We start from the raw sequence: 21,922 nt of genomic DNA on the forward strand, positions 1-21,922 counted from the left end.
TGCCATGTGATCCAGGAAGGAAAAATGTTCCTTAGTTCTTACAAGAACAATGCAAGGCATTTACATGCTGAGTTGTGTGATCTTGAGTCTGTTGTAGGCAGAAATTCCTATCCCTCCCACCTACCAATTTTGTAGGGGTTGTGTATTCTGCTTGGAAAAGAAGGAATGAAGAGGAATTTGTTTCAATGACACCTCACCCTACAGCTAAGCGGTGTAAGTTTACAGCTTGGAAAAATAAATATTTTACATTCTGATAACGCTCAGAGGCTAGTTTTAAATAGCCTTCTTAGATAAGACAAAAGCTGTAAAAAACAAGTTCCCCAAGAATCTTGGGAATCTGACTGGTTGGAAGACTTGTGATTTAAATAGTACATTTAAATGTAAATAGTTAGTAACTAGAAGTCAACAAAATAAAAGAGCCTTTCCTGAAGCAGTAACAGGGTCTCCATGTCATCTCCGGGAACCAGAAGGATACTTTTCTACCTGGTAGAATAAGGAGGTGGGGGGCAGAGTGTATAAAAGAAAGTAGAATTACTTTGTTTAGCTCAGAGAATCTAAAGAGAAGCAGTCTTTTCACTGGTTAGGATAGAAGCCATGTAAACCTGTTTTAAAAGATGACTGTTTTTAGGTGACTTACCTCCTAACCAAGATAAAAAGATGAAAATTTTGTAACTAAGGTTCTTTGTTTTTAAAGAGTCAAAAGACTAAGCTAGCATATCCGGTGGTTGTGGCCGTTAAGACCTTGTCTCTGTTTGGAGTGATGGAATAAGGCAGGAGAAACATAGAGCTGAAAGGACCTCAGTGGTCATCTAGTCACACTCACTTCACAATGCAGGAAATTCACAATGGCCTCCCCCTACTCCCCCAGTGACCCCTGTTCTATGCCCAGAGGAATGCAAACAACCTCCAGGATCCCTGGCCAGAAGGTAGATTCCTTCTTAGCCCCAAAGTGTCAATCAGCATTACCCCAGGCATGTAAGAAAGGGCCACAAGAGCAGAGCACTGACTCATACCTTCCTGCCCTCTCATGATCTGTCTAAGTTCACAGAATCAGCATTGCTGTCAAATGGCCATCTAACCTCTGCTTTAAAAACTTCATAGATGGCAAGCCCATCACCTCCTGAGTAAGTCTGTTCCATTGAGGAACTGCTCTGTCAGGAAATTCTTCCTAATATGTAGCCAAAACTCTTTAATTTCAACCCATTGGTCTGGTCCGACCTTCTGGGGCAACAAAAAACAACTCCAACCCATCCTCTATATGACAGCCCTTCAAATACTTGTAGATGGCTATCATATCACTTCTCAGGTGTCTCCTCTCCAGGCTAAACATACCCAGCTCCTTCAACCTCTTCTCACAGGATGTGGTCTCCAGACCCCTCACCATCTTTGTTGCCCTTCTCTGGACATGTTTCAACTTGTTATAAGAACATAAGAAAGCCCATGCTGGATCAGACCAAGGCCCATCAAGTCCAGCAGTCTGTTCACACAGTGGCCAACGTCCTTCCTAAACGGTGGTGTCCAAAACTGAACACAGTACTGTAAGTGAAGTCTAACCAGAGCAAAGTGATACCATCAGTTTGCATGATTTGGACGCTATACTTCTGTTGATGCATCCCAAAATCACATTTGCCTTTTTAGCTACTGCATCACACTGCTGACTCATATTCAGTATATGGTCTACTAAGACTCCTAAATTCTTTCTCATGTACTACTGCCAAGACAAGTCTCTCCCATCCTACAATTATGCATTTGATTTTTCCTACCTAAATGCAGAACTTTACATTTATCTTTGCTGAGAGGTTAGCTCCTCAAAGGCAAGGGTTGATAACTTGGGGCCCTAGCCAATGAGCCACTTGGCAGAACTGGGAGTACCTGAAGGGGCTGTTTTACCACAGGCACCAATTTTAAAAAGAACTCAGTTTACTGGATTGTCTGCATTCAGGTATCAAAACTAACTAGGGTTTAAGCAAACCATGGTTTACTGTGATAGTTGAATACAGCCACTGTCACAAGCAAACTACTTACATTTTGTAATTCATGGTCTGTAGTAGCTTTCAGTTTCTTGCGATATTTCTTTCGAATACAGCTGATGGAAACAATGATGAGAATCAGCATAATGCCAAATACAGCAAGAGATGAGGAAATTGCTATAACAGCTGTGTCCTTAGTTGATCCTTTTGTTTCACATTTTTCTCCCACGTACCACCAGTCAGTACCTGTAGGGCACCTGCAAAGCAAGGCAAGCAAATAAGCAACATAAATAGGCAGGTAAGTGGAGAAGAATCTCTTGATATGCTATAATATTATGTAATGCTCATGCTTGAAAAATACTATGCATAGTTAATACCGTCTTGAAGGTAACATTGTCTTCTAAGCAATTAGACCGTACAAGTGGGAACCCACAAGGACTTGCAGGAGGCATCACATTTCCCCCATCCCCACTATTTCCTTTTTCCCTTTCCTGAAAGTCCCCATAGCCTCTCCCTAGGATTGCCTCTTTGCCTCAGGTCCCTCTTTGCCACCAGCAGGAGGTTTTTGGGGTGGAGCTTGAGAAGGGTGGGGTTTGGGGAGGGGAGGGACTTCAGTGCCATAGAATCCAATTACCAAAGCTGCCATTTTCTCCAGGTGAACTGATCTCTATGGAGCCTATGGCATGATACCCTTCTGAGGCCCCTTCCTCAAACCCCAACCTTCCCAGACTCTACCCCCCCAAATCTCCAGGTATTTCCTAACCTGGTTTTGGTTGTTTTCTTACCTCCCTCTCTATCTTTTCCTTTTTTTCCCCTTCCCCCAGATTAGCTGACACTAACTGAGGCGTGGAAACCTCAGCTGTGCTGACTACCAAGCTCTTATATAGTTTCACAAAATTTTGGTTGGCATTTTTTTTAAAGTTGTGATGTCTGCACTAGTGTAGATGTCACTTCTATGATTGGTGGGGGTTCAACCCCATCTTTTTTAGGCTTTAGATTTTTTACAAACCTGGAACTTCCCTGAGGTTTGCAGAAATAGCTCCCCTACACGTATGTGGTCATATTGTGTGGATTTCTGATCTGCACCCTGGGGCCAGTTTTGGAACTGGGTATATAATCATGATGATGATTATGATGGAGCTTGCTATCTTTTCTTATTCTTCTCAGAAATAACATGTGCTTGCTCCAGAGCTTTACAGCAACAACTTTTACTAACATTGCTCTAAGACAAGTTGTCTGAGCCTACACTGTAGCAAAAGTGTTCAGTTTTTTAACAGCAGAATATGATCTTCATTGCCCTTGCTTCTGCTTCTTTCAACAGTGAACTGATTATAGTACTTGGGCAATTTAAACAGCTCTTTTCCTGAATTTTTGCATCTAATTCGCTCACATAAAATCTGTGTGTATGTAAAGTGCCATCAAGTTGCAGCCGACTTATGGGGTTTTCAAGGCAAGAGACTAACAGAGGTGGTTTGCCACTGTTTGGCTTTGCATGTGTGTGTGATTTTGCCATCAAGTCACAGCTGACTTATGCAACCCCGTAGGGTTTTTGAGGAAAGAGACTTACCGAAGTGGTTTGCCATTGGTCTCCCAATCCATCAAGATTAGGGAACCTTGGTGGTCTCTCATCCAAATACTAACCAGGCCGACCCTGCTTAGCTTCCGAGATCTGACAAGAATGGGCTAGCCCGGGCCATCCATGTCAGAACATCAACCCTGCTGCTGCCTAAATGCCTCAATTCAAAATTAATCCAAATAATGTCAGCCAAATAGTCATCCTGCATCCACTGTCTGAGAAATGAAAATCCAAACACATGCATGCTCATTGTAGTTTTCAAGTGAAGACAGACATGTGTGGCTGAGGCATCCTTTATACATTCTCCCAGTAGTGACTTCACTCCCTGGTAAGAAATTCCCATGCAGCAGAGAGGATGCTGACATGGGCCCCTGCCCACTGCATGGTCAGGGGCCTACTGGGTGGGGTTTTTCCCATGGAATCAGTGGCAGGATGGGGTGCAGACTATGAGAAAGACCCATATGATCAACCATTGCCCACATGGTTGAATTATTTAAACATTTTCCAAGCTTTGCAAGAGTTACTTATGTTAATCAACTCTTATGTGTTTGGGAGGATGACATAACTCCACTATCACAGATTCTGAGCTCAGAAAAACTGTCATCATTCCAACCTGGTCAAATACAAGGATTTTCGTCATAGTCCGTTCAAACACAGAGCTGCAAGTGATTGGGAAATCAAGTGATAGACAGTGAAAAAGCTTTTAAGTAAGCATAACTGAGTGCAGGATTTTTATCTATCCAGGATAAATCCCTGGGAACCATTTAAAATTCTCTCTCTCTCTCTCTCTCTCTCTCTCTCTCTCTCTCTCTCTCTCTCTCTCTCTCTCTCTCTCTCTCTCTCACACACACACACACACACACACACACAAACATTGCAGGGGGCATCTCAATTTCCCCTCCCCCACTATTTTCTCTTTCCGTTCCCTGAAATCCCCCATATCTTCCTCCCTTTTCCAGCTTCCTTCTCTTTCCCATCCACCAGCCAACCTACCTTTACCTGCTTTTCCAGCTTCCTTCTCTCCTTCCCATCCACCAGCCAACCCTGACTTCAGCTTTCCCTCAATCCCACCCCCTGACAAACTTCCCAAGGAAACTCTGCATGGTGCTAGCTACCAGGCCCAGTTGCATGATGGGGAACCCACAGGGACTTTTTTTTGGGGGGGGGGTGCTAACTTTTCCCTATCCCCTTCCCTACACTATTTCTTCTTTTTCTTCTCCTGGCAACCCCCATGCCTTTAACTTTCCCTGCTTCCTTTTCTCTTTCTCACCCACGCACCCATCCACCTTTTATCTACCATCTCCCTCCTCAGCTATATGTACTATTTATTTAGTTCATTTATACCCCAGCTTTCTGCACCCTGGGGACCAAAAGCAGCTTACACAATTCTTCTCTGCTGCGTTTTATCCTTCCAACAACCCTGTGAGGTAGGCTAGGCTGATAGATAGATTTCGGATTTTTCTGAAAACCTGGGTCTTTTCTCAAGTTTGTAGAAAGATCTGTCTTGTCTGTTCATGGCTACAGACTCTGAATTTAAGTATCCACAGATTCTGCCATGCTGAGAATTAGATATATTGATATGTTGGGGGAAGATCTCGTCAATGCTCTGTCTTGACTGGATGAAATTCTGCAATGAAGGAGACTTTTGGAAAGGTCAGGCATGTATATGCTGAGGAATTGTGGATTATATAGATGTCCTCCTTCAGAAATCGAGTTTGGACAACATGCTACAGTGGCTTTCCTTCCAACCCTACAGTCCTATGAGTTACCCATCCTTTGTCTCTACTGATCCATTTAGCATAATAATGTCTACTCTAACAGGCACAAACTCTATAACAGGGATGGGGAACGTCTGGCCCAGGGGCCGTATGCGGCCCCCGAGGACATTTTCAGTGGCCCTCGGGAGCTCCAGGGCCCAGCCGCGGAGGCACAGCACAACGCGGCCCTCCCCGAGGGTGTTCCTGGGGCCACGGCGCCCTTTGGACTGCCTCTCGTCAACTGTTGGTTGCTCGGGGCTGCGTGTGCGTGTGTTGGGGGAGGCGGGGAGCCTGGGGCCCGTGCCCGTGGAGCCAGCGTGTGCGTGGATGGGGGGGAAGGCTTTTCTCTCTTCTTTTTCTGTCACTCTTTCTCCTTTCTCTCCCTCTCTCCCTCGTCTTTCTTTGTCTGTCTTCTTCCATCCTTTTCTCCCCCTCCATTTCTCTGTTTTCCTTCCTTCCTCCCTTCCTTCCCTGAGGATCGGCTGCGGGCTGCGTCCCCATGGTGCCTCATTTGCTCGGGGCCCACCGCTGGCTGCCCTCCCGCCGGGGAGGTAGGGGGGAACGGGGGTGCCCTCCAGGCCTTCTCTGTGTGGCCTCCCCTGTGGTTGCCAACCTCCAGGTGGTGGCTGGAGACCTGGCAACCCTAGCCTCTCCCCCCCCGCGCCGGGAGATCTACACCTGGTTATGGCCCCCGAATGATGTTATAAATGAGCAAATGGCCCTTGGCAGGAAAAAGGTTCCCCACCCCTGCTCTGTAAGGTCTCAAGCAAAGGTCTTTGTTAGCCCTATTACCTTAGCTAGAGCCCCTCTCACCTTATTGTCATGGACTCAATTCCTTAAGTATTTTCTGCTGCATACCTTCCGCAGTTCCACAGCTGACAAAAGGGAAGCTGACAAAGGTATGCTAGTACTGAATGTCTGATTTACCAGCCTGGCAAGCTTTTACTCAGAACCCTAGCTGGATACTGCCACAAAAGGAACTAAATTAGTACAGCAAACTATTAATGACAAATACAGAATACTGCAAGATTGAGACTTGAAATTTAGCATCAGGCTCAGGAAGTATTTCCGTTCCAATTTTAACAGTAATTTCAGCAAAAGTATTTAAGATCAAAAGTTTAAATATTTTGTTTTCTACTCACCAATTTATACATTTTTTAAAATGTTGCTTAATTATACTGTCCTGGGAAGAACTGCGCATTAACAAAATTTGTAGAAGCTATACAAATCAGTTACCTGCAAACTGGCATTCCATCTACTTCAACGCAGACCCCACCATTCTGACAACCATAAGCTTCACAACTACTAGCAGTTGATTGTTCTGTGGTTGAAGTAGACGTAGTAGATGTATGTTCTGTGGTTGAAGTAGACGTAGTAGATGTAGTCATGGTTGTAAAATTTGGCTCCGTATGTAATAAATGTGATATATCTAAGGAAAATAAATGAAATATAGCTTGAATTACTGTATTATGTCATTTTGTGGTATTTATTCAGCTTACAAGCTTTGGGTTTGAATATTTAGCAAGTGTACATTTAAACATATAGCTGGGAAAATCACTTTTAAAAGAAAGCATCATTGCAAATATTTTTTTTAATCAAAGAACTGAAATTGCTAAAATATGATGAATTATGTATATAGATCATTGAACAATGTTCATTTGAACTTTCTTTAAAATAGAGAAATATCAGGTGCAGGTGGATATACGGGAGATCAAATATAACAGACTTCATGCAAGAACTTCACGTTAATAATTATAATTTATTTACTTCATTTATACCCCTTTTCTCCCCCGAAGGGAGAAAAAGTGGTGTGTAACATTGTCCCCTTTCTCCATTTTATCATCACAACAACCCTGTTAGGTAGGTTAGGCCTAGAATGTGTGACTAGCCCAAGGTCACCCAGCAGGTTTTCACAGGATACCGTTGATTCAAACAAAATTCTAATATGACAGTTTTACCACCACACCGCACCGGCTCGGATTGTATTTAGCACCTTGTTCTTTCATTAAGCTTCTGTTGCCAACAGGGGGTAATCTATCTATGTACTCCCTGCCATGTTATCCTACCAAGACACCAAAGAACACCAAGAAGATATTCCATTTTGATTTATTTGCTTTGAATTTCAACTTGGTAAGACACAAACTAGCTTCCTCAAATTGAAGAGGAAGAGTCGAAAGATCCGGTATGTGGCAGCTACAACAAAGAACAAATAGGGAATTTAGGGAATTTTTTTTAAATGAACACTCCCCTTCTTGATCAAGTTACTTTCAATGTATACTAACAAATCAGTACAATAACACAGATTAACACCATCCCCTCATGTCTTCAGTCTAGGGCACTTGGAAGTTGGTCTATCATTCTGTCTAGCAGGAATGGGGAAAGCGAACTTCCTGCCGCTGCTCCAATGGCAGGGCATCAAGCTAGTCTTCCCCTTGCCATGGTGGTATTCCTGAGACAGGAGATGCAACCTTCTAATGGCTCTTGGACCTCTTGTTGAGGGTAGAGGCCAAAGCATCCTAAGTAAGACTCCACATGTTTAAGTGGGTACCTTACATTTGTCTAAGAAGAGTCTTCTAAACTGACAGGAGGGGGAGGGAGGGAATGCAGGAGAGAGGCAGGGTATTGCACTATCGGTTTTAGCTCCACTACATTGACTATTGTGGGACACCTTGTGCTTAATTTTGGATACTTGATTCTAAAGTAAAAGCTATATTATAGCACAGAAGAACAGGCTCAAACCAAAGACCCACGTACCTTCCACTGTTGTTAGAATGAAAACACTGTCCTCTTTAATAAAGTCACGACTTTTAAGCCTTTCATGTGTTAAAAAGACAGCTGTTCCAGATTTAGGACCTCTCATAAACTGAGTGCCATTAGTGAAATTAGCTGGTTCTCCTACGTAATCTGGTCTGTCCCAAAAAAACAGATTCGTGGTAGATCCTGTGAAGGAAAAAAGCTAATAATAAATACACTGTATACTTTTCTGAGTTCCCTTTCTTCAGGAAAAAAACAACCACCCTTTAAACTGATATTGTCTACCTTTCACCAATAATTAAAAGAGTAAAATGAGTCAAGATATGTGATAGTTTGATAAGCAGGAAGACAATCAGGGCTTTACTCTAGTAATCCACTGAATATTACTCTGATCCCAGAACAAGTGGGGGAGCACACAAAACTCACAGGAGGGAATCCCATCTCCCCTCTCATCACTCTCCGTGCAACTCCCCTTGGAGCTCAGCTGCAGCGGTGGGGGGTGTCTGGGAGCTGCTCCGAGCCTAGAGCAGCTACCGATGTCCGCCATCCCAGCTGGACCCAGGCCAGCTCCTGGTGTCTGCCGCCGCTGCAGCCAGGCCCAGACTTGCTCCTGGACTCCGCTGCGGCTGGGCCCAGCAGCGGCTCCTAGGCTCCACAGCTCCAGGGCTCTGCCACAACAGCAGCCGGTGCCGGGCCCCTCTCCAGCTTACCAATGGTAAGTGCATTATCCGCGCATGCATAGACAATGCTTTATTTAATTCGGAGGGAATTTTGAAAAAAAAAAGATTTTTTAAAAAAAAATTCCAGATCTTTCTGCAAACTTAAGGGGTCCCCCAAGTTTGCAGAAAAATCTGTTTTGGGTAAGCATGGCCCCGGTCCGTGGATTTAGATATCTGCAGATGGGGCCACACTTGGGAAATAGATATACAGATTCATCATGAGTGCCCCATTTGTGTTGTTGTTCTCAACAGGTAACTGAACAATGTAGGTATTAATAAAGACCCCAAAGCTAACCTATTGTATGGATCCTGACCCTGCGTTTCCCGCAAGGATTTCTGCAGACTCCATTGCAGCACAGTAAGTCCCATGATGCCGAGGCAAACAAACCAGTTACAAACCTCTAAATATTTGCCACCATAACAACATAAAGAGAAGTATGCTGGATATGACCGAGGACCATCAAGTCCAGCATTTTGTTCACACAGTGGCCCACAAGCTGCCTCTAGGAAGCCCACGAGCAGGACTATTGCAAAGGCATCCTCCCGCCTGTGCTCCCCAGCAACTGTTACAAAAAGAGCCATACTGCCTCTGGTACTGGAGGGAGTAGATAGTCATCATGACTAGAAGCCATTGATGGCAGCTGGCTGGGAGGCCAGGGAGGGATCCGCGGTGTCAGTGGTTCTGGCGGGACCTTTCCTGCCCTGCTGCTCCTCCCTTGGCCTGCCCAGGAGTTCAAATGGGCCAATCAGGCCCCAGGGCTCTGGGGGCAGGCACTCCTCCAGACTGTGGACCTGAGTGTTTCACTCAGAGCTGCCTGCAGAAAATTTAAAGAGCCCTTGCCCGGCCCCTGGCTCATTTGGCGTCTGAATTGTCCTGCCCTCCCACCCTTTATTTCGGTTGTTTGTTATTCACGTTCTGTTATCTTGTCTCAACTTTGGCGGTTTGGCATGGGGCTGGATCCAGTTTGGGGGAAAAGATGGCTTGAGTGCCCCCCTTTCCCTTACTCTGGGGATCCCTATAAGGGGGTTTGGGGAAGGCCTGGATTGTGACATGCCCAGTCGGGAGCTGTCAGGGTGGCCTTCCCCAGTTGGCAGGGGACCACACAGCAGGCTTCTGTCCAAGTGGGTCCCATGGACTGCCATCCCAGTCTACTCCCAGCCGGTGGGCTTGGGATAGGAGATGCATCGGTCAGCAGGCAGATCGCTGATGCCTAGGATCACTCCCCTATGCCATGGCAATGCCTGTTGCTGTAACCAACAAAAGTTGTGGCCATTTCCATCCAGCAACAGTTTCTCTATGTTTAATTGCATACCAAGGTATTATTTGCTAGGGAATTGGGACTGGAAGTGCATCCCAAGAGGGGGGAGGTTAGGGTGCTGCTAAGGTGGCGGGCTCCAGACCCTTTCCAATTAAGCACTAGGTCAGCAATAACAGTGCTCAGTGGATTTGCCAGACAAATCTGAGCTGGAAAAGTTAAGTTTCTTTAATTGATCCTCATGCATCATAAAAATCTATGGGATGGAAAGAGCGGTCCTACTGACATTTGCCAGGTTGACTGCATATGTTTCTGCAGAATCTTTACACTATATTTAGAAAGAGAGAAGTGCAATTTGACTGGCAATGCATTGTCTGCTACCTCAGAAAAATAAAGAAATCTAGCTCCTTTGCAAGGATTGGGAGAAAACAACATATTAATTACTATGAGGGAAGAAAACTAGAATGCATGATTAAAAGACATAACCACAAGATTATAGAACATGTATTTTTAACATAAACAGAGGATATTCATTAGAAACTCTGTAGTCATAGAATCCACTCAAGGAGACAGTCAACTTACCCTTTTTAGAGTATTTACTTTTTGTTATCTGGTTCAATAGCATCTCAGATAGGGAAATCATCACTGTAACTGCCAAAAAGAACTGTCATATAATCTAGGGAAAACTGATTACCTACCTAGTAATTTCTGTGGATCTGTTGTTACACTCCTTTGACTTGACATACGTTGACGAATGTCTGGATTTTGATCAAGGAGAACCATAGTAGCTTGCTGCCATGCACAAGGCCATGAAAGACTATCGTCATTTGCACCGGAAACTGAATGTAAATATATACCTAAATTAAATGGGCTGGTACTATTCACATGCAATGCAATCTGAAACGCATAACCTTGTGTAGAATAAAATGGTGGGCTATATAATGCTCCTGCCTCCCCTGCAGGGCTTGAATTAAGGAGCTGAGTGAAATTTCTTATATGCCAAACATGGTGAGGGCATTGGGTTTCTGACAAATTGATGTCATCAATGGAAAGACCTCCATTTGATATGCTAGATCCTTTTATGCCTTCAAATACATATCGGAATTTAGTTGTAACATTCAAAGGAACATGGTATAGCTGCCAGTAGTCCCTTGGTGAACCTGAAAAAGAAGCATGAGATATGTTATTTACAACGTATTTCAATGATACACCTAATTTTGTGGATACTTAAATCTCAAGATGGGAGGAACAACTGGGCCATAGTTTTCCTGAGTAGAGGGTTTTGGGGACAGTGAGGATGGAAAGCTGAAGACAGGGGATCAGATAAAGGTAGGTTTGCTGGTGGGTGGGAAAGAGAGAAGGAAATAGGACCTTGAATCAAAACATTCATAGATGGAAAACAATTTTATATGAGGAAAAACAGCCACAGAAAATACAGTGCTGAAACATGGCTGAACAAATATCTGTAATCTGTATAGCAATTTTTATTAAGCAAAGAAATATTGAACTAAGGCCTAATTCTCAGTGGCGTGATAAGCATGCGTCTGACTTCCACTTCAGAGTGCAGGTTGATGCTCACATTACTGAATTCTTCCATACCTAGAAAAGCAGATGTCAGGGAGAAGGGTTCTAGCCTAATCTTCTTGCCTAACGTGGTTGTTTTCTATGTGGCAGGAATTCTTTCGTAAGAAGATAAATGCAGTTATTTGAGCCCCTACCCACACTGTGAAATTATACATAGCCCAAACACACATCTTGGTCCACCCATAAAATGAATTCCGTAGGTTTGTGCAGCATCATTTTGCCTGGGGCCATGCATAGAGCCCTCAACCTCCACTCAGTTTTAATATTTGAAACCAGCTCTCCTGTGCTATTATTGGCATCTTAAAGGGAGAGATACTTGTTTTTAAAAGGACCTTGGTTTATCTTCAAAATGCAAATAGAGCAAGGTAGCCCAGTTTAAGTAGCAAAACTAAGCCATGGCTGAAGAGTTAAAATCCACCCCTCAATGATCAACAGGCATGATCTTTGCCTCACCTTGTTTGAGCTCCCAGAAATAACTAGGTCTAGAACAGGCACTGAGGGTGACATGCTTTTCATACCTTGAATTGTTTTCACAAATCTTGATGTACCATTGGGGTTTGCGTCACTGTACTCCTTTACTAAGATGTTCAGCTGGTCACTTTCACTCCCACTGTTGTAATAATAGAACTGCAGGCATTGGAATCCTCTCTTGGGATACAGAAACCGGCTCTCTAAAATGGCCCGGTCCCTTGTGATTCCAGCACTAGTGTTAAAATGCACAAAGTAACCAGTTTCTGTTGAAAGCATAGAAAGGGGGGGGGGGATAAAGAACACAGAATTGGAACTTAGCATCTGAAAAAATCACAAAAGACATTAATGTCATGAATGAAAAGATGTTCAGTCTCTGGGCATAGGTGAGAGGGAGGACATCTTGGCCTCTTCTGGGCATGGAGTAGGGGTCGCTGGGGATTTGTGGGGGAGGTAGTTGTGAAATTCCTGCATTGTGCAGGGGGTTGGACTAGATGACCCTGATGGTCCCTTCCAACTCTATGATTCAATGATCCTGGAATTGAGATTGCTCCCTATTTGGTTGGCTTTATTTTTGTTGTTCCTATTCCAAAGCATTTTTCATAATTACTAGTAATCAGATTGGGGGAGCAGCCCTGCAAAAGAGCCCCACCCCACATGTGCCCTGGCTGGATGGGGGAGTTCCCTGCAGGTTGGGGTGGTCCCAGCTGGGGGGGCGGTGTAGCCTTAATGGCCAATCCGCCCCTGAGCTTCTTGTTAATGCTTAGAAAACATTGTAAGTATTACACTTTGGGAGTTTAAACTGCAGTTTTAGATTTATGCTTTGTTGGGATTAGATTGTACCAATTAGTGGTTAATTAATCAGCACATATCTATTTTGCAAAACTGAACACAAAATAAGATTCTGGTACTGATAGATATTTGTGCATCCTGTAAAATGAATCAAGGTAATTGAATTTGCCTATACTTTTAGGAATTCAAGTAACATCCAAAAGGTTTAAGTGTCTTCATCATTTTAAACTTCTAAAGGCTTTTTAAAAATCTCCCAAGTATTTCATGGGCATAGTTTAAAATGCAATAGTGATTTATCAGCAAGTTAGTTTAATGAGATCAACGATCACTAATGTGTCTATAGAGTTACTTCTTCAAGAGATAACAATTATTGCTGCATATTAATTACCCTGACAGTTTCCAAAATAGGTACGATCAGTTTTTGGTCCACCAGAAATTTCAGTTATGCGCTGCCAGTCAGCATTATCTTCTGAACTTTGGATCATGCCACAAATGTTTTCAAATTCAAAACTGCACGTTTCCATAAAGCTTAAGGAAGTGGCTACAAAATTAAACAAAGAAAATATTTATACATGGTAGATTTAATGTTTGCTAAACTGAGTAAACTCACTCAACTGGATCAGAATGTAATGGAGCTTAATGTAACAGTTTCTAGAGTTGATACCAACTTAGCCATTACATCATCAGTGAATACTATCAGTAGCATTCATAAATCAGATTGTGTTCATTGGCTTCAGTTAAAAATCAACAAAATTCAAGCATTCTGACTTGTTTTATGGATTGAGATGTACCTATTATCTATCCCTGGCAGAATCAAAAGCATCATTCGAGATTACAAAATCAGACCAATTAGGAAAAAAAGAACTCTAACATAGTTTGGAATTACAGTAAGTACCACCATAAAGTCATCACCATGCCCTGTGTTTTTATCCCTGAATGTTTTCCCCATTTTTTAAGGTAACCTGAGGATGAATTCTGTGAGGCACAAAAGTTTCCATAACACACTGTGAATCATGGTTGGGTGTAATAAAAGTATGTTGTTCTGCTTAACAGTAAAGATGATTGGTTACCAACAATTTAAGTTTAATGGTTCTCGCAGGTTATCCGGGCTGTGCAACCATGGTCCTGGTATTTTCTTTCCTGACGTTTCGCCAGCAGCTGTGGCAGGCATCTTCAGAGGAGTAACACTGAAGGACAGTGTCCTTCAGTGTTACTTCAGTGTTACTTCAGTGTCCTTCAGTGTTACTCCTCTGAAGATGCCGGCCACAGCTACTGGCGAAAAGTACACAACAACTTACACATGAGGAAAATGAGAATGCGGAAAAGCCCATAGTTAAGCACTCACTCTGGTTACCCATTGACCAATTGCAGGCATGCATGTAAACTGGAGTTAGTTTCCACCCACTAACCAGGAACCTTAACTAGGGTTTTATATTCCAGTTAGAAGAGGGAAATTGATTGGTTAAACTGTACTCCTGTATTCATGTTATGGGCAGCCTGAGTAGAAACATGGTATCTAAAACAAAGGAGAAAGCTGCATGCAGAAAAGTGAAACCATGGGCTCATTTGTGCATGGGTGTCAGCAAATAAAACTCACTCAGCACTAGATTTCCTTAAAAGTATCAGACTCATGCCAAATATAGACTCCAAAGGGAGATTCTTAACCAGCCATGGTCACCAGAGGTGAGTTTATACTCATCCCAAGCAAACTGGCCAAGTAGCAACTTAAAAGCCAGACTGTGAAGCTCAAAAACATTTATAGCACTCCTTAGGCAAAGTGAAACACTATTACTGTGCCAGCGTATGAGGCTTGGTAGGAAAATTGAAATCAACAGTGAAGAAAATAAGCCGCAGAAAAATAATATGAAGGAGCCTTAAAAACTTACTACAGTTATACAGTCGACTCAGTTTCTGCACATCATATTCACTGAAATCCATTCGTTGTCCAATCACATCAATGAAAGCTGGTATGTTAGTTACTATTGTTGGTTCTGTGCCATTCATGAAGGCAGTTTTACTATAGTGCATTACAGAGGTGTAGTCATATGGGACATTAAGGAAGTCTGATATTTTATCACTATATTTATTGAAGTTTCCTTCTTTACCTAACCAAGAGAGAAGAAAATAATATTCTGTACTATGGTGACAACTGTTATTTATAATGAGCACAATCCAGTGTAAGTTAAACATTTTTGAGAGTCTTTGATTTCAACAAGAGAGGCAAGCATGTTCCTAAATGTCTTTCACAAAAGTCTGGTTGGATTCCATATCTGCATCAATGAATTCCAAAGGATGACATAGATGAATATACTATTCCCTGATCTCCAGATTATATTTCAAAATATATGATTGAAGATTATTTTTATTAGAACTTTTATTTTGTTTTATATTGATAGACAGACAGACAAAAGACAATCTGGCCAGAATTAATCATATTGTTTTATTATTTTCAAAGGCAACTTCAGCATTTGTTTAACTCACTCAATTAAGTCAACAGGACTTAATATTTTAATGTTGGCTGGATCATACTCCATTTTACTGAAATAAATATGTATTTTTTAAAATATATAACATATTTTTTTTATCTCTATGGCAAATCCCTACAGCTTTAAGGAGACTTTTCACAGCTTAAACACTTTTTAATAGTGAAAAGTCAGCTGTGCCCTTGGAACACAAAGCAACAAACTTTAGTCTATTGGTATCAATAGGATTTAAATCAGTAGGGTTGCCAGGTCCCGCCTCTCCTCCGGCAGGAGGTTTTTGGGGTGGAGCCAGGGTGGGGATAGCTCGTTTTGGGGGTTTGAGTGGTAAAGCAGCCCGTTGTGATGCGGCGCTTCTGGGTATAAACCCAGAAGTGACATAATCACATTGTGCATGATCCCCACTCCTGAGCCAGCCAATGGATTGCCTGCCAATCCAAGTGACCTGGCAACCCTATAAATCAGGCCCATTCAGTTGTTTTCAATAAGATTTTGTCATGGCTAATCTTTGTTCATCATACATAAATTTTTAGATAACATCAAACAAGAATGTGTTAAACCAGATTTTACTTGAAAAAGAAACTTTGTGGATGAGTTCTACAAAGGATTAGATGAAGGCAAATGAGTTACCAGCCTGAATTCTGTCTCGAATTATTGTGACATAATCATCTCTGTCAGACCGTGATTGCTCATGCCAGAATCCTAGTGCATGAAGGAACTCATGCTCAACAGTCCCCAGCCTGTCACAGTTGGTTCCTATGGAGAGTTCTTGCCTTCCAGTTTGACGGTTTCCTATATAGGACCAGCAGCTAGTAAGAAATGTAAAAGAGATCCAAATATGTGGTGTGTTTATTATCTTACATTAATCCTCAAAAACAGCGCCTTTCCAGAAGAAACATATTTTACATGTCACCTGATAAAACAAGGAAGAGCTTATTATATCAGTTATTGTGAATGTTGTTAAAGTAGACATACATCTGCATTTGAACTGGAAATGTCAAATGCATCATCTAAGATGCAGATGATGGCATGAACCTCTATTTGATTTGCAGTCTTCAGTCACTACCTTAAGCAGGTCAGTATACAGCCCATTAGAAAAGCTCTTGTGTATTTCTATGTGATTACATCGTACGTCTTAAAATTTCATTTTTTCAGTTATGACAGAATGCCTACAATGCAGCAAGGGCACTAAGAGTGATAATGTGGAAAGGTGCTGAGGTTAGTGCCACCTCCTTGGGCTCTTTCAGGTTTGACTGATACAAACAACTGGCCACAAAGTATTACTTAACACATGTTGAGCATGAAAAACTGTTTACATGCTTCAGTTTTGCTATGTGATCACGAATGGCAAATGGTGCCAAATATTTGTGTATTTAAGTCTAACATCAGTTGGCCTCCACATATATCCATGAATGAGTAGGGGCTAGGGTTGCTAGCTCCAGGTTGAGAAATACCTGGAGATTTTGGGGTGGGTGGGGCCTGAGGAGGGCACGGTTTGGGGAGGAGAGGAACTTCAATGGGGTATAATTAGGGTTGCCAGGTCCCTCTTTGCCACTGGCTGGAGGTATTTGGGGAGGAGCCTGGGGAGGGCGGGGTTTGGGGAGGGGAGGGACTTCAATGCCATAAAGTCCAATTGCCAAAGCAGCCATTTTCTCTAGGTGAAGTGATCTCTATCGGCTGGAGATCAGTTGTAATAGCAGGAGATCTCCAGCTAGTACCTGGGGGTTGGCAACCCTAGCTATAATGCCATAGAGTTCACCTTCCAAAGCGGCCATTTTCTCCAGGGGAACTGATCTCGGTCACCTGGAGATCAGTTGTAATAGCAGGAGATCTTCAGCCACTACCTGGAGGTTGGCAACCCTAGTAGGGGCATTGTTGAAGTACTTTGTTTCTCTCACTAAGAATCACTGGTTTAAATTGCTTGCTAACAACTTTCTCCTTGCGCAACCAAAGATGAGTTCTGGTGTGCTGCTACTCATGATAGGCCTGTTATTTGGAGCCGCCAATGTTGGAGTAAATTCACTGGGGGAGGGGTAGCATTTGGGCCAAAAATGTTGCCTAAAGCTCCAACCACTGTTCTCTCATTTCTCAATGTAATTTCCAAAATGCTTATGATAGATTCATGATCTTTTATCTCTGCTGATTCAGTTCTAAGAATCTGAGAGATTCTAAACTTTGTAATAAGGTCCCAACCTGGATTATTTAAATCAGACAATTGATCAAACTGGAATAGAAAGTGTTCTGAAATAATCAAAATGTCTGAAGGACAGACCCAAAATTTGCTAATATCTCATCCTGAATTTTTCAGGTAGTGTGAATATGTTGTAAACCATGACACGGAAAAGCAATGCATGTAGAATATGACACTTTTCATGCAACTGTTCTTGCAGGAAGCCTACTTGGATCCATCAGAGTAGGGTTTCTATCCATAGAAGTGTTCCACTAGATCCAACCCAGTGTCTCCTGTAGATGTCATACTTACAGGTCACTAGTTTATAATTTCACATACCTAGCTGGCACAGATCCAAATATACAATGCCATCCTAAACAGAGTTACAGCCTTCCAAGTCCATTGAAGTCAATGGGCTTAGAAGTGTGTAAGTCTGCTAATGTGCCTCTTTGAACTGTAGAAATCTGACTAGATCCCATAGGCTGAGGAAGATGTGCTGCTGTTGGAGAGTATGTGCAGGTTTTGTTCTGCGTGCAGCGTCCCAACATATAAATTGGCACCAATGGGGACTTCTACAGAACATAACAAATTGTGATTCTTCTTACCCGCTTCCTTTGAACACTGAGAGATAATTTGCTTCACCTTCCCAGGGTTTGAAATCAATACAGGTTTTTAAGCGGTACTGTTCAAATGCTTTGAGAATAAGTCCTTTGGCATTCATTTCTGGAAGAAAAACAAAAAGCCAATTATTGCTACTAAAATATATTTATATTAACTCAGGTAACATTCCCATCATAAACCAAGAACACTGCTAGTAACAATGAGTATAAATTTGATATATTAGTATATATTGTTGTAAAAATTATATTAGTCTATTGAATATGTTAGGTGTTTTACATAAAATTGATAACTATACCAAGCTTAATTTACTGTAACCATTAGTCATTTTCTTGGATTGTTTGCATGTTATTTATTTACTCAATTTATAGGTTGCCTTTCTCACAGAAACTAAGGGTGGGTAAGTATTACAAGTATTCAAGCTAAATAGTTAATTCTATTTACGGTAAATTAAACATTTCCACCTTTGTTTTGTACTACACAAAAATTTCATCAGTAATATTTTTTTAATCAAAATTGTTCTAATGAATGTTGTCCTCAGGTTTATTCCATCCTGGCAAATAACTTCAGACACTAACATTTTAAGTGTTCATACTGAAGACCGCTTTTCAAAGAGCGATATAAATAAGTGCCCTATCATACCCAGGCTGTCCTCAAGGACATATGGAATGGTGTGGGGCCATCGATAGTTATCACCAATAATGGAGCTTCGTTTCTAGAAAGGAAGGTAAGTATAAAGAATTCAGGGAAGCAAAGAACAAACGTTGACATATCAAAGCGCTCTGCCTTTGCCAAGAAGTGCCTATACTATGGTGCATGTCTGTTTCTCATTGCTTATGGTGCACTGTAATTTGGCTAACTGGGGATAATCTGTTAGTGCTTCAGAGGAGTCTACTGGGCTGCACAAGGTCATGTATTCTGATACAGCGTTAGAGATTGTAAAACATCACCTATTTTAATAAATACAGAATAGTTTTCTGGTCTTTCTTCCTACGAAGAAAGGCTTGTAAGTGCATAGCTTGTGCATAATGACATTTCATTCTCAGTGGTCCACTGATCCAGTTCAGTATAAGGCTGAACGTTATAAATCCATCCATATGTAGCATGGGAGAACATGGGTGAATTTAGTGTGAGCGGCAGGTTCAATAGTAATGAATGCCAGATCTCACCCAAGCAATTATAAAGCTCACATTTACTTTCCACTGAGATCCAATAAAAATATAACATGTCGAAAGCATAAAATCAATTTATTTAAGTTAGCTATATCAGGAGTTATCAGTTTCTTTATAAAGTACTAGCCAATGCCATTTTAAATACAGTAGCCTGACTGCAGCCCGTGAAACTTTTAACAATGGCTCAAAGTATAGGGGGAAAGCATGCAAACTGAATAGTTTGCAAGAAATATTGTAAGCTAAAAAAAGCTTTTGTCTGTATATGATTAGTATAAATGCTGTGAATATTGTGCCAACATACAAGGTAAACAGTAACTTAATGACTATTTCTGTATCAAGCTTCTACGTCTTTATCGGTCCCTCTTTTACTCTCTCAGATATTCTTTGCACATTACTATCCACAGCTCTTTACTATGGCAGAATTATTGTATTCTTAGAAAATCTGTAGATTCTGGCCCAACTTCCAGACAAATATGAGCAAACAATACTAATGCTGTAATGAAAGGCAGGAGCTTCCTCATCATAAAACCCTTAGAAGAAGATGTTTCAGAAAAATCTGATAACCTTTTTGCAATCATAAAGTATAGACGTTTTCATTTCCAGATTGGCCAACATTTACACTGATGCTTGCCATTGGAACTCACCCCATCAAGTTTAATATCACCCTCGAACAGGTCCAGTCCTAAAGCTAAAAAAAGAAAGAAAATCCAGTACAGATTACCGTATACTCATTATCTCCCATTGTTGTAAAAGGCAAAAATATGAAAAATTAAAGTTCAGACTTAAAAACCTTCATTGATCGCAAAGATATCTTGATCCATTCCATTGTCTTCGCTTATTTCTGGGGGTGGGGAAATGACACAGAAACAATATATTCAGCATTAAGCAGACTCCTCTCGGGAGATAACCATTCAAGTAGCCAAATTTTCCTCCTTTCTAGTGGAATTTGTAAACTGCTAATTGAAAACCCTTCCCCACAGAAGATCTTTAGTCCTCCTCTTCAAATCATCCTTCTCAGAATCATCAGCTTTTATTATTTTATTGTATTACTTTAAACCTAACTTTGATTTTTATTCAGAGCTGATACTGTATCAAAATAAAACTTGATTGATATTCAACATTAGCACTGTATACAATTATGTTTTATTTGGTTGTAGGCTGATTTATTTGGGAAAGGTTGATACAACTATATTAAATAATCATGTGATACATGTATGAATCATAACAATCCTACTGGAATCCTGAACTCAACGACAGATTTCCAATTAAACGTTTTTAGGAGTGGAGTGGCAATGTGATAGTAATTATCAATCTATAATTGTCCTTATTGTGTTTACAAACTGGTTGACTATATTTTAAACAAATTAACGGAGTGCTAAATACAACTCACCCAGTGGTTCATGAACAGGCTGGAATAAAAGAGAAAAGATTTAGTAAGTTGCATAATGCATTTTTAACAATCTGCAGTTAAATTTTTTAAAACTTTAATTTCATAGGATTTTTCTCTGCTGTTTAGTTGATAGCTTTATTTCTGGTGTTCTTCCTAGTCGGTGTTCGGTTTGTAATGGGGGGGGGGGGGAGAAGCACAGGATATTTTTCATTACTCAGAAGTAGCTTTAAAAAAAAAAGGTTTGCAACCCCTTTCCTAATGTCTAAGTATGAAAATAATATTTTCTTTGTTGCCTTACCAAACTGCAAGCACTTTGTAGAAGAGCCCAGCTTAGGATCACAGAAACTGGCCACAAATCCATTGTACTGTGCGATCTTTGTCTAGACTATGCACCATATGTGCACTATGGACTCTTAACGTCTATATTTTTATGTATTTAAATGCACTCATAAACTAGAACCTTTGCTCTTGTATTGCAGGCATGGGATATGTACCTTGATCATGCTAAATCAGCTATTATAACCCATCTATTATGGTATTCATCAACTGAACCAGCTGGATAACAGCAGTGCGTGGGGGGAGGTCAGAACTTACAGAGCACTGAAACCGAAGCTCTTATCTAGTCGCCATCTTGGGACTCTTCACAAACCCATCTATTATGGTAATGCCCAGACCTAGATTGGCTCAGGCTAACCCAATCTCATTAGATGTCAGACGCTAAGCAGGGTCAACCTTGGTTAGTATTTGGATGGGAGACCACCAAGGAAGTCCAGCATTGCTATGCAGAGGCAGGCAATGGCAAACTGTCTTTGACATATTCTCCTGCCTTGAAAACCCTATGGGGTCGACGTAAGTTGGCTGCGACTTGATGGCACTTTCCACTAACATTGTGACAATAGGCAACAAAGAGGAAGAAAGACAAGTTAGGTGTTCTTCTACTAGTGTAAAAAACAGCCCCGGAAAGCACCCCCCCAGTGGCCTGCCCCTGCCCTGAACTAGGGAGGTAGGAAGAACCAGTCCACTTGCTCAGACAGCCGCATATCACACAGGGCTCTACAGAGCACTGCCTTTTGGCTGAGAAGGCCTCACAATGGTACAGGTGGATTGGTCATTATGGCCACTAGGAAACCCGGTGGACAAAGTCACTCAGTAGTGGAAAGGTTTCTTCAGTGGCCTTTTTTTTGCTTGTTTCTCACAGTATTACACCTCTTGGTAC

General features: G+C 41.7%; 1 protein-coding gene across 1 annotated transcript; it reads right to left on the bottom strand.

The window, feature by feature from the left end:
• Positions 1 to 1,962: 1,962 nt before the first annotated feature.
• Positions 1,963 to 21,209, bottom strand: MEP1B (meprin A subunit beta). Its single transcript, XM_056854922.1, has 14 exons — positions 21,201 to 21,209; positions 20,707 to 20,725; positions 20,107 to 20,157; positions 19,961 to 20,004; positions 18,787 to 18,859; positions 18,132 to 18,249; positions 15,987 to 16,165; positions 14,763 to 14,981; positions 13,265 to 13,417; positions 12,135 to 12,350; positions 10,731 to 11,192; positions 8,058 to 8,243; positions 6,540 to 6,732; positions 1,963 to 2,227 (listed from the first exon to the last, which is right to left on the bottom strand). The coding sequence occupies exons 1-14, from the start codon at positions 21,207 to 21,209 to the stop codon at positions 1,963 to 1,965; spliced, it is 2,187 nt and encodes a 728-aa protein (XP_056710900.1).
• Positions 21,210 to 21,922: the final 713 nt, after the last annotated feature.

This window comes from Euleptes europaea, chromosome 8 (genome assembly GCF_029931775.1).
Source record: "Euleptes europaea isolate rEulEur1 chromosome 8, rEulEur1.hap1, whole genome shotgun sequence".
Classification (NCBI taxonomy): domain Eukaryota; kingdom Metazoa; phylum Chordata; class Lepidosauria; order Squamata; family Sphaerodactylidae; genus Euleptes; species Euleptes europaea.

What these genes read in the sequence shown, in the direction of transcription:
- MEP1B (XM_056854922.1), bottom strand. An exon ending in CTATTTTGGAAACTGTCAGG is followed by an intron (nt 12,351 to 13,264) that starts GTAATTAATATG and finishes TGCTTTCAACAG; the next exon opens with AAACTGGTTACTTTGTGCAT. An exon ending in GATGGAATGCCAGTTTGCAG is followed by an intron (nt 2,228 to 6,539) that starts GTAACTGATTTG and finishes CTTGCTTTGCAG; the next exon opens with GTGCCCTACAGGTACTGACT.